We start from the raw sequence: 12,555 nt of genomic DNA on the forward strand, positions 1-12,555 counted from the left end.
TTCAATGCAAAAATCACTAAATTATATTTATGGAAATATTTCATTAATTTCAATGAAAATGCAATGAATTAGAGAAAATAATGTATAATACTCGTACAGAAGGCTCATTCTACCACTCGTTCATTCCAAAACTCGCCACTTCGTGGCTCGTTTTTGAATTTTGAACTCGTGGAAGAATATCAATGCCTTCTGCACTTGTATTATAAATAACTATTCTCAATTCTTTTTTCTAATAACATAATAACTAGTAGAGAAGTTTCAAACGGTATATAACTCTTTGAGCGGCAAAGATATCACCCAAGAGTCAAGACCCAAGTGGAGCAGAAAAAGAAAACCAATATGAATATTCTATTGGTATAAATGATCGCGGTAAATCAGTCGCCCGGTAATATATTCTTCAATATATAGGGTGCGGCAGAGCCGACTGACGAGTTTCAAAGAGCTATTTAAAAAAAAATATATAAAATTGGAAGAAAAACGGTTTTATTCATTCGAAGCAGTAGGAAATATAGTTTTTCGGCAACCGTCCGGGAAGTGCTCACTTTCCGGACGCTTTTTCTCTGAGAAAGTAGCATTTACCGGCCTAGTCCGGAAAGTACGTACTTCCCGGACTAGGCCGGAAAAGAATCATACAATCCATAGCAACCGAGATAACGGCTGACAGTTCATATGAAATTAGTTGTCAAAAATTTGCATGTTTTTTTATCGCAATCGCAATAAAATATGGAAAGCAGCAGCGATAGTGTTATTTTACATGGTTGCCGAAAAAATATTGTACGCAACACGCCCGAAAATGGTTTTTTTGGACTCACAGACTTCCAGGACTCGCTAACGCTCGTCCTGGAATTTTGTCTATTCGTCCAAAAAAACCCTATTTTCCGGACTTGTTACGTAAATTACTATTTTCTTCACAAGATTTGAAAACGATATCACTTATAATATGGCGACCTGTAACAGCGACACACTGATATAGTCGATTTTGGAAGTTTTCGACCGCTCTGCGGCATATCTCGAGCGGTATGGACCGGATTTCTTTGATTATTCGCTGCTTGAGTTCTGGCAGGGTGTGTGGATGATGTTTGAAGACCTTATCTTCAAGGTAGCCCCAAAGAAAGAAGTCGCATTGAAAACAGTCTCCCTGGGGGCATCTGTCTCAAAACAGCTAATGAATTTTGAGCTGTGTGGGCTGTAGCACCATCCTGCTGGAACCAGATGACACACAGATCGTGTTATTCAGCAAGTTCTCCAATTCAGGCTGTAGGAAGGTTTCCAACATTGACACACAATGCTGGCAAGTTACTGTGACGGTGATATTTTCCTCCTCGAAAAAATAAGGGCTAATCACTTCGAATTGAGACAAAGCAGACCAAACTGTGCCTGTAGGTGAATGGAATGGTTTTTCATGGAGTTGAAGGAATAACATGCATCCCAGTGCCTGAAATTTTGCTTATTCACTGTTCTAGAATGGTGAAAATAAGTTATTTTCGGAAAACGTGCGAAGAGATGGAGAAATCAATGGAGTTACTATCAAACTGTTGAAGATCTGGGGTACCTATATTTAGAATTTATCATTTTTCCCATTTTCTTTTGAATTGGGAATTGTTGACCTGTTTTCTCTTTGTTCTTTATTATAATTCTGAAAATAAATGAGTGTTATTATTATAATCCCGGTTAATTTTTGTTTGGCTTGAATGGGCAGGGCCGTAGCTAGGGGGGTAGGCAAGATAGGCGGTCGTCCAGGGCGGCAAAATCCAAGGGCGACATTTCAAGCTTTATCAACAAAAATCATATGTGTAGAAATTCAGATCAGACTACCGAATGAGATTTAATTCGGTCAGCAAAAACAGGAAGGAAAACCGACAAATTTATTCAACATCAAAACCCAAAGGTTCCACATTATGCATTATACTCATAAAGCTCCTGATGTCGCGTAATCCCCTCATAGTGCTGTTTACGAGTCATTGGCGCTAAAAAAACACATGTACTCATCAGGATTGTCGGCGTTCGCTTTGCTGAACGTTGCCGAATTTTATTGCAACTTGGGGCGGCGTCTGGAGTAATTTTCTTTTCAATTCTTTGATCAGAATGTTCTGATTCCTCAGAATGGAATGCAAAATATACGAGAGCGATTCCATTTCACCATTTCCAACTCATCCTCCTTAAGAAACATAATCTGCCGCACATCTGTCAGAAGCTTTTTCAGGAGTTGGCTGAACAACGAATTTTCCTCGGAATGTAGCACAGGAGATGGGCTAAGGTGGCCGATGATTCTCATTGAGAGGCCATCCTCGCGCCCTGAGGTTAAAAGACTCCTGTTGCTAGAGAGGAAACAACTAAGTCTGGTAACCGGCGCATTGACTGGCCACCTGATCATTAAACATTTGAAGATAATGGGATTGGCGAACTGCTCTCTATGCCGCTGGTGCAGGAGCACTGATGAAACGGTCGAACACATATTATTCAACTGTGGTGACTTAACTGCATTAAGGTTAACACACCTAGGAAATCCAACACCAAATATTCCTATGGTGAGAGGAACCCCACCTGCCAGGCTCGCGACATTTTTGTCTGCATTTCTGAGGATCTGAGTCTCTCCAGAACGATGCGGATGAACAATGGGACACTGGACCTCAGTTCGGCCAGGGTTCTTTGAAGTCACGTAGGGATAGATTTTCGCAAATAGATCTGAAGGAATCTCTTCTCGTTTGTCGGATTCTCTTTCTCGTATGAGCTTGGACTTTCTTTGCTTCAAGATATTTTTCCATGAATGGGTTCATTAGATAGGTTTTGAAGGGCTCCAATTTCTCTTTTACCAATATTAACAATTCTTCACTCCACTATGATTTCCTGTAGGTAGAAGCGCGTGACAGACATTTTCTTGGAATAGATCGATGAGCCGCTTCCAAAATTAAATATCGAAATTCTTCTAAAGATTTAGGCGCTTGTGATTCTGAGTTGGTTGTCCCAAATGATTGATATTTTACCTAATCTGACTTTTCAATCGGAAATTTTCTTTTAGAAAAGTGAGGAATCATGGACAACTAAAGGTTGAATCTGATGTTAAGGAAGTTGTTGAGGAAGTGATAGCTGCCTCTTGGGTCTGATATTGTTTTCCATGAAGCGTTAAGTTTTAAATAAGATGCATAGAATACCTGGTGTGTCTACTTATACCTGTAAAACTTTTAGACAAAACGGGAGATTTTTCGGATTTATACCTACTTGATTTCGAGGGATCGCGGGCTTTTCAGATGGCGCATACATCGTTTACATTTGACATTTCTCTCAATTCTCGACTCTTGTGAACCAAGGGCGTAGATCTTTTTTTTTCTTGGGGAGGGATAATCGAAAAAAAAAATTTTGACGACAACTTTTATTCATATCTGTAATGTTAGAAAAAAAAGTTTGATAATGAAGTTTGAACCAAATTACTCGAAATAATTTTTGTTGTTACTAATTCGGTTGTTCTTACCTTGTTCTCAAATAAGAGTTACGAAGGAAAATGAGAAATTACTTGGATAATTTTGAGCCCACAAAGGCTTTGCTTTCCATATACAGGTTGTTTCTAGTGTGTCTTACAGTTTATCAAATACTTATTAATCTTCGCTACAGATTAGGTAAATAAATACCACAACTTATAATTAATGCATTCATTAGAGCTTACTAGCTGGATCTCAAAAATAATTTGGATTTTCCAGAGGATTACTAGAGATTTTTCTCGAAATCGATAGCAGATACGACAAAACTATAACAAACCAAAAAGTGTAGTACTGGACCAGAGTTTTTTTTCTACATTTTTCTAAACTAACAGCCATTCACCAAAATATAGATTCGGAGGAAGGAAGCAGGCATCCTTCCAGAAAATATATCACCCTGTAGATTTGCATTCAAAATTAGCATATCACATAGTGAAAACTTTAAACTGGAATATCTATGGCCAATTCATATTAAATATCTTGTGAAGGGAAGGTTAATCGAGAAAATAACTTGAACTTCAACACATGTATCTCAAAACAAAATGTTTAGGGACTCATGTTATAGGACTTTTTTTCTTAAAATAATCCGGAAATCTGTCATTTTCATTTGTATCTCCAATTTAGGAGCACCGTGTAATTACCCCCAGTATCCCCCTATTTCTACGCTCTTGTCGTGAACTTTGAGTATAGAACAATAATATTTTATATTCTATGGTCTGTCATTATATTCCATTCATTTGAGTAAAAATTCGATATGAACTGAATTGTAATTTATTGTGAATGTTTGCAGTGTCTAAAATCAGTATTTCCTTTTTAAACGGCACCAGGCAGATGCGGGAATTCGAAAAATTTTAAAGAGCGCCACCTTACAGCACTCTGGTGAAGCAGACCACCAAAGCAACAGGTGGGTCTCTCAAAAAGTCTGAAACAAAATCGAATCAGTAAACACACCAGGTATTCTATGCATCTTAGTTTTAAATCATTGGAGCATAGAGTTAGCCCAGGAGCACTCGAATTCGTGTCTAATATGCATAGAAAACGGGACTCTATGCATCAATAGAGCATTCGACTGAACAGCTCTCGTTCGATGCTAGAGCATTTTAGTGCTGCTCTGATTCGCACTTGGACCATGCTAGCATACAGGAAATGCGAACTTTTGTGGAACTGCACTGGCACGATGCTAGTGTAAAACGTTCTATGATCATTCGTTGTCATTCGAGTACTATTTGAATTTAAACATAACACGAATATTATTTGACATAATCAATGATTATGACAGGAACGCGCGCGTTTGGCATCGTCGAAAAAGATTGCTAAAATATTCGAATTGACAGTCGAAAAAATATTTGCTCTGCCCTGGGAACATGCATGATCAGCCGAGCATAAATTTAGACTGTATGTTTTAAGTTCACTACGAGTCGAACATAATTAGCGCGACAAAAATTCGAAGTAGTTCCCATTGGTGCAGCCAGTCGAATACGCTATAAATATTATTCACAAATATATCTTAAACTTATTTCAAGCCGTTTATTCACGAAAAAAAGAAATCTATGTTATTTATTTATTCTGTGACTTATGTCTTCGACTGCTTAGACATTTAAAGGTTATTAGCGTGAATATTGTAAAATTCTTGTTATAATTTTTTTCTTCGGAGCATGTGTATGAAAGATTGGTTGAAAATCATTTTATTGAAGTCGAAAGTGGATGAATAAAAATAAAACGTGACGAATCTAATTATTATTGTCTATTTGTCATTCTTATATTCCCAAATGTCTAAGGTGAGTTCGAATATTCCTTCATTTCCAAAACCATGGTTTTGAAGTTTCAAATATTATTTATTTATTTTCACTAATGTGGCAAATTTAAGAATAATATTTCATTTATATTTAGGTATATTGAGCACCTATTCAACAACATCATATTCAATTATTATTTTGTAGTTCAATCATTTGTGGAATTACTTACTAAATTATGAAGATAACATCATCAAAGAGAACTCAGAGAATTGAAAACAAGAAGAAAAAAATGGCAGCATTATGGGAAATCTCGCAATTGAATGAATATGATCGTGCTCTCAAAAAGAAACAAAAATTGGAAGCTGTAGTTACTGAAATCAATTCGATTGATATAGAGGTTGAGCCAAAACCAAAACGTTTGAGGACAGAATTGTAAGTGACTTGACAATTGATATTTGAGCCCTTCATATATAAGTAAAGTATTTACGTGCTTGTATGCAGTTCATGACAAATTTGAGGATATTTATGAGCATTCAAGATTCAAGGAATGTTAAATTTTACCATCTTATAGAAGTATTATATTTCTGTGAAATTGCACCAAATTGATGTTTGATATTTTTTACTTTCTTTTAATGAAAGTTTTCTATGGGAAGCAATTGAAAATCCTCTTTCAAAATGTTGTTATCAATATCTTCTGTAGCTACTCGTTATTTTCTTATATTTACCCATAAATTAATATTTCAGAGAAAATATTGAAGAAAATATTGAAAAACCGCCACTGATTGGATCTTCTGGTAAAGTGAAACTATCAGGTGAAGAGTTCATTGCGTTAAAAAAGAGATTGAGAGAACAAACATCAAAAATGAGGCAACATCCCACTTTTCGTTTACGAGAAATTGGAGATAATGCTTCTCTAAAAACTGACACTGAAAACAGAATACCATTATTCTTATCTGATGTGCAGCATTTAATACTTTACTCACAAATTGGAGTACATGCTCCTTATTCCCCTGCAAGATGGTGTTGTTTGGAAAAATACAACAGGCTCTTGAATACCAATATCTTTGTTATTGAAAATCTCTCCATGTATCATTTCAGTTCTTATGAAAGTAGCTTTCAATTCCTGTCTTCTAAATTTCAACATAAATTGGAAGTTTTGTCCCCATTCTCCTATAGAGGAGACATTGTTAAAGAAATATCCATGGTACCAATTACAAGTAAGTTATTATATATTTAATATTAGAAATATCATTAACACTTTCATGGATAGTGGTCCCTAGTGGTAAAAAGATAGTAAAAATTTCAGCCAGGCCAGTGAGAGGAAAAAAATTAAAAATATAATTTCAAAAAATTAAGTTATATGTTTTCTATCCTATATTGTATAGAAATATTTCACAGAAATTGGTGACTTTTTTTTTCAATTTTTATGTTTGGTAGTAAAATCCAAACAATAGTATGGTGATAGTATTGTCATCACAGTTCGAATTAGAAGTGGTAACCATTAGAATCCCCAGCAGTATATTCTTGTTTTGGAAGCCAGCCCTTTTTTTTGGGAAAGTTTGGATATTCATCCTTCTTTAGATCAAGCTAGAAGCTACAACATTGTTGGGCTTTCCATTTCCTTTTTTAAAGTTTGAAGTAAATCCATAATATATATTTTGAATTCAGTGATTGCTTCGTTTTCGCCTTTATCTTTTCTATAGAATAGAATATTATGAGCATTCACTACAGCAGTACCTAGAAATAAGTCAATAATATTTTCCTGTTTTGCATTGAAAAGTATTATTGATTTAAGAATTGTCCTTTACAATTGCAGATGCATTTTTGTTCTCCGAACGATCGATTTATTATTTCGTAGTAATGTCTGTATTTTTCAAATTTTGAGTCGGAAATGGTCCCAAAAGATAAGGTTCGACTCGCTTCTGACTAATTTGTCCTAAAATTCTATCCGGCCGTTAACACGATAACTACCAAATGGGAGGACCTAGAAATTTCAATCTTTCAGTGCTGGTTCGAATCTCAAATGCCGCATTTAAGTTCGTAAATGGACAAAATCCGACTAGGGGTTTCGTAAATAATGACCGTTCGAAATTTATTTTCATATTAATTTTGAAACTGCTGGTTCAGTCGAGATAAAAATTTTCATTTAAATGTAATATGACAATTAAATACCTGTGCGAAATTTCGTGTTGATAACTTAACCAGAACCATAGCAAATTCAAGAAGAATATCGAAAAAAAATTACCCAATATTTTCGTGAATACATAACCAATAGAGTTGAAAATTAGGGTGTTCATAGTAAATAACAATTTTTATTTATGTGAGAAATTTCGAGCTGATCACATCAATATCATCAAATATTATTTCATTGTTCCAGTTTTAGATATTTTATAATCCATTTATTATATCGTCGGCTAAGAGTGTAAATCTGCTATGTCCATAATGAACAATTTTACAGGAGACCAAAAAAACCGTACAGTTAGTGTTATAATAATAATAATAAGAGAGTTTATTCATGAAAATACATTCAATAAACTCTATTGAATGTATTTTCATGAATAAACTCTCTTATTATTATTATTATAACACTTACTGTACGGTTTTTTTGGTCTTCTGTAAAATTGTTCATTATGGACATAGCAGATTTACACTCTTAGCCGACGATATGACAATAAGTATTTACAATATAATTCAAATCTTTAGGTGAATTATTAGATTCTCTATCATCATTTTATGTTCTTCCAAATGTTCTGTCTATTGATTATTATTTAATTTTTTTTTAAATACACGTGTTTTGACATTTTACGGTTTTGAAGTTTTGCTTTGAAATTGATAGCACATTCGACTGAACAGCTCTCATTCGAAGCTAGAGTATTGTAGCGCTGCTCTGATTTCAACAATTTCGAAATTGGAGCATGCAAGAAATGCGATCTTTGTGGAACTGCACTGGCACGATGCTTATGTAAAGTGATCTATGATCATTCGTTGTAATTTGACTAGTATTTGAATTTGAAGTTTTAATTGCTTTTCAATATAACACAAATATTATTTGGCATAACCAATTATGACAGGACCGCGCGCGTTTGGAATAAAAAAATTACAGTGCTAAAATTTAAAATATTCGAATTGACAACGAGCGCCATTACCAGTCGCATGGACATTTGGTCTGCCTAGGAATTGTACAAGACCAGTCAAATATAATTAGCTCGACAAAAATTCGACCAAATTTGCACTGGTGCAGCCAGTCGAATACACTATAAGTTTGCTCATTCAATCATTAGTGGTTTACTACAAAAAGCAATTGGCTTTTCTAATAAAGTAATGCCAATATTCTATGGTCTGATCAGCTGCTGTGGGGACAAATAAAGCATCTGCTAAGCCTTTTCGACAAGTTACACTGATTCGAAGTAATCGTGACCAATAAGAAGTCAATTAAACATCCATTCAATCACAAGTTGTTTCTTTTAATGATTTCTTTGAGTTTTTACAGGTACTCAAATGAAAAAATTCATTAATGAATATGGTAATTTAGAATCTGCTGTAATGAAAAGTGAGGATTTATTCGATACGGTGAGAAATTTATTCCCCATTGAAGAGGACTTGTCCAATTCCGAAAACTATGACAAAGAACTTCCCCCTACAGACAAGTTCCCAAGAACACAATTACTCTTATCTGGTTGGGAACTTGTAGAAGAAAACTTTCCCCTCCCGATAAAAGGTAATTATAATGTTATATATTGAATTCTCATCAGTAATATACAATTCAAAGTAAAGTGGTAATCTCAATTTGAGTTATAAAATCGGAATTTTTATTAGCGTAATACTATAGTAATAGTCTATATACAGAGTGTTTCAAAAAAAAAAAAAAGTGAACTCGTCTCTAGGATGGGTAGAAAACTGAAAAATATTTGGGGTTTTCTTAGTAAACAATTTTCCTAACGCCATCCATATTCAAAATAAAGGGCGTTGAAGAGAAAAATTTATACACATTTTTTATTAAACTACTGACAACATTCTAATGAAATTTTATATGAAAATTTTTTTGAAGCTGATACATCCCATGAATTTGTTTTTACATCTGACACTCATAAAGGGCGCTAGTTACTCAGTACGTACCAAGTAGTATTGAACATACTTGTTTGAAATTCGTACTTTTTCTTCCTTTGTATTCATAATAATTTATAAAGGTTCTTTTGTTTGGAAAAAAATTTAAATGTATTTCAATTTTGTCTTATATTTTAAAACAAGCATAATATACATTTTTCATTACATTGTTTAACTTTCAGGTTTAATGGAGAATAAATATGATGGCTATGTTTTGACCAAAGATAAGTATTCAGAGGTTACTCCCTTAAGTCCAATGTTTGGTATCGATTGTGAAATGTGCAAGACATCATCAGGCGACTTAGAACTCACCCGAATATCCATAGTTGATGAAAAATTGAATGTTTTCTATGAAACTTTAGTAAAACCCCACAATAAAATAGTTGACTACCTAACAAGGTATTCCGGTATAACGCCAAAGCTCATGAAGAATGTTACCACACGTCTCAAAGATGTTCAAGATGCATTAAGGAAAATACTGCCTGCTAATGCCATTCTAGTGGGTCAGTCACTGAGCAATGATTTACATGCACTAAAAATGATGCATCCTTATATCATTGATACCAGGTGAGATTTGTGATCATTATTTTACCTCAAAATCTATAGTTTGTGATTAGTTTGATGAATAATTTCAACTTTTTAACTATAATTATGATATGCTGAAACTACTTATCGTCAACAACTGAGGGACTAAAATCTGGTTTTATAAAACTATAATGTTTGCATTGCTCATTGCTACTCTGAAAAAGTTCAAATTCACACGCATTTAAAAATCAAAACGCTGATCCAGAGATCATTACTAAAGCTGGAGAACGCTTTCTTCTTGAACTTTACGGTAACAGTAATGTGAAAAGTAAGAGAAGCATGTCTTTAAATGAATTTTTAGATATGCATGCTTCAAAAATCAGCATATAAAAATATTTTCCTAGCAGTCACTTCAGCTATGAGTTGTGACTGAGTGATAGAGCTCTGTGCAGCAAATTGATAGAAATATTTTTCTTTTGTTGGATACTATGATTAGAGAGGAAGAAGACATCTACTGAAATTTTATGAATTTCTAGATCAATCAAAAAATAATTCGCCATTTTCTCACAGTCACAACAATATCCAGAAAGGGTAGACTAATATTATTTTATCTTTCTAGAGTACCTTTTTTTTTTGTTAATCATCACTGTCAAAATTGAGAACACTTCAAATCTTGAATTCTTATTTATTCCTTCTTGAAAAAAATATGTATAACATATGATTTATATCTTTCGTTAGAGGATTATTATTATCTAAATGAAATGTCTTATGTAACTGAAAAGACATAATATTAATCAATGAATTTATTTATAAAACTAAATATATATTCTTTCACAGCATTATATTCAACATAACTGGTGATCGAACACGAAAAACAAGATTGCAAACTTTAGCAAGAGAGTTTTTATCTGAAAAGATTCAGGAGAGTCGAAAAGGGCATTGCTCAACTGAAGACAGCAGTGCAAGTTTAAAACTAGCACAACTGAAATTAACAAAATCAATTACATTTGGGGATGCTGTTTTGGGTGGTATAGAGAATGAGTTCCGTTGTTATCCAGAACTAGGAAATCGCAACTATGCCACAAGTATGTTGAAGCAAGTGACACGAATGGAAAAATCTGCATCTCTCACAGCTTTAGAAGATATATGTGCCAAATATAAATATTATGTGGATAAGGGTTCAGAGGCTAAGTCAGATTCTAAAATAAAATTTTTCTCCGAAAGTTCAAACAAGGATGTCGTTAAAAAATTCTGTGGAGCAGTTCTACAACAATCACTGAATATTGCTCATATTAGGATACCAGAAACTCAATTAGATACAAAGAATGCGACACAAACTATTAAAACAGTAGATCAATGGATTCAGGATATTTATAATCATACAGCAGCTCCTGGTTTATGCATTGTGATATTTGGAGGTCAAAAAGATGGAGGTAATGCTTGTTGTTTCATTCAAGTGCGAGGTAACTGTTGAGTGTTGAAACCATTGTATAATATTTAAATTGTAATGAAGAATTATGTTACACAATTAAATTAATTTTTGTATGTTAATAGAATTTTCCTTTTTTGTATCTATATTAAATATTAGGTTGAGTTAGTTGCTCACATCAACATTGATATTATTCTGTATTATCATCTCAATTGAATCTTGGAACTCTTAATATCAATCACATACTGTTGGTGACCTAGTTTTTGAAATTAAACAGTGATATAAAAATGTAAATCATATTGATTTAATGACTTCTTTAATAAAGTTTTTCTTGTATCTTCTTTTGATTTACAATATTCTTCAAGCATCAAATAGAACCTATATTTATTTTAAAAAAATAAGTCGACTCGAAATATAAGTCCCAAAGTTACACAGCAGATATACAATTAATTTGGTGGTGTCTTACTCGGTGCCACTAAACTGTAAATTTCAAAATTGAACTTAATATATACATTTTCAACTTCAAAATAATCATTTCCAAACTGGTACTAAATGAAATTAAATTGGGACTAACTGAATTCATATTGCTAAAGCATTAATTGATCTGTGAATAAATTATATCAATTACTTTTGAAATTCACAATTAAAATTTTTTTATCTACTCCTATTGAATTATATATTCATTATTCAACTGCTTTTGAGCAATTAATAGTATCTATTAACAAACAGCGTAAGTTATAATAAATCACTACTATAACTCATGCTTCTATACTTCTATTCGATTGGCCGAAAGGGAACATTCCATTATTGTTATTGGGGGGAGGAATGTCACTCTTGACATTTTCAAATTAAGTTGATATCTATTTATTGTGAATGTTTTGCTGAAAACGATTAATTAAGATAGTGAAGATGAAATATTATATAGGTTTACATTTCAAAAAAGACAAACAGCTAATGTTACCATATAGAATTAATTTCCCGAAAAAATTTTCAAGGTTGGTGTAGCAGTAAGATCATTAAGTCATCGTTTACAGGGAATATTTTTTGGTATTTTTTTTAATGCATTTTTATAGGCAACTATTGAGGTTTTTCAATAAAGTTCTATGTCTGTACTCAATACTGGATTCGAGCTAGCCGAAGCTAGTTCGATTGTGATTGGTGGCAATAAGTTTCCATCTCTCTTGTACGGGATCGAGCACATTTGTTTATTTCCCGTTCCTTCTGTCTATATTCTAAGTCTGAATTTTTTTCATAGTATTTATGGATATAGTCGTAGATAAAGTATAGT

General features: G+C 33.4%; 1 protein-coding gene across 3 annotated transcripts; it reads left to right on the forward strand.

Annotated features, from left to right (window-relative positions):
* Nucleotides 1–5,053: 5,053 nt before the first annotated feature.
* On the forward strand, nucleotides 5,054–11,608 carry LOC123672471 (RNA exonuclease 5). Of its 3 annotated transcripts, none has more exons than XM_045606571.1 (6): nucleotides 5,054–5,251; nucleotides 5,414–5,641; nucleotides 5,954–6,426; nucleotides 8,700–8,927; nucleotides 9,496–9,880; nucleotides 10,676–11,608. In XM_045606571.1, exons 2-6 carry the CDS (start codon nucleotides 5,445–5,447, stop codon nucleotides 11,310–11,312), a joined length of 1,920 nt encoding a protein of 639 aa, XP_045462527.1. In that variant the 5' UTR covers nucleotides 5,054–5,251; nucleotides 5,414–5,444; the 3' UTR covers nucleotides 11,313–11,608. The 3 variants fall into 3 exon arrangements, with proteins under 3 accessions (XP_045462527.1, XP_045462524.1, XP_045462526.1); XM_045606568.1 differs by having other exon boundaries at nucleotides 5,061–5,251; nucleotides 8,691–8,927; XM_045606570.1 differs by having other exon boundaries at nucleotides 5,242–5,363; nucleotides 8,691–8,927.
* The last annotated feature ends 947 nt before the right edge of the window (nucleotides 11,609–12,555 follow it).

This window comes from Harmonia axyridis, chromosome 2 (genome assembly GCF_914767665.1).
Source record: "Harmonia axyridis chromosome 2, icHarAxyr1.1, whole genome shotgun sequence".
Taxonomy (NCBI): domain Eukaryota; kingdom Metazoa; phylum Arthropoda; class Insecta; order Coleoptera; family Coccinellidae; genus Harmonia; species Harmonia axyridis.

What these genes read in the sequence shown, in the direction of transcription:
- LOC123672471 (XM_045606568.1), top strand. Translation starts at nt 5,445, where the DNA reads ATGAAGATAACATCATCAAAGAGAACTCAGAGAATTGAAAACAAGAAG. An exon ending in AAACGTTTGAGGACAGAATT is followed by an intron (nt 5,642 to 5,953) that starts GTAAGTGACTTG and finishes TTAATATTTCAG; the next exon opens with AGAAAATATTGAAGAAAATA. An exon ending in CCTTATATCATTGATACCAG is followed by an intron (nt 9,881 to 10,675) that starts GTGAGATTTGTG and finishes ATTCTTTCACAG; the next exon opens with CATTATATTCAACATAACTG.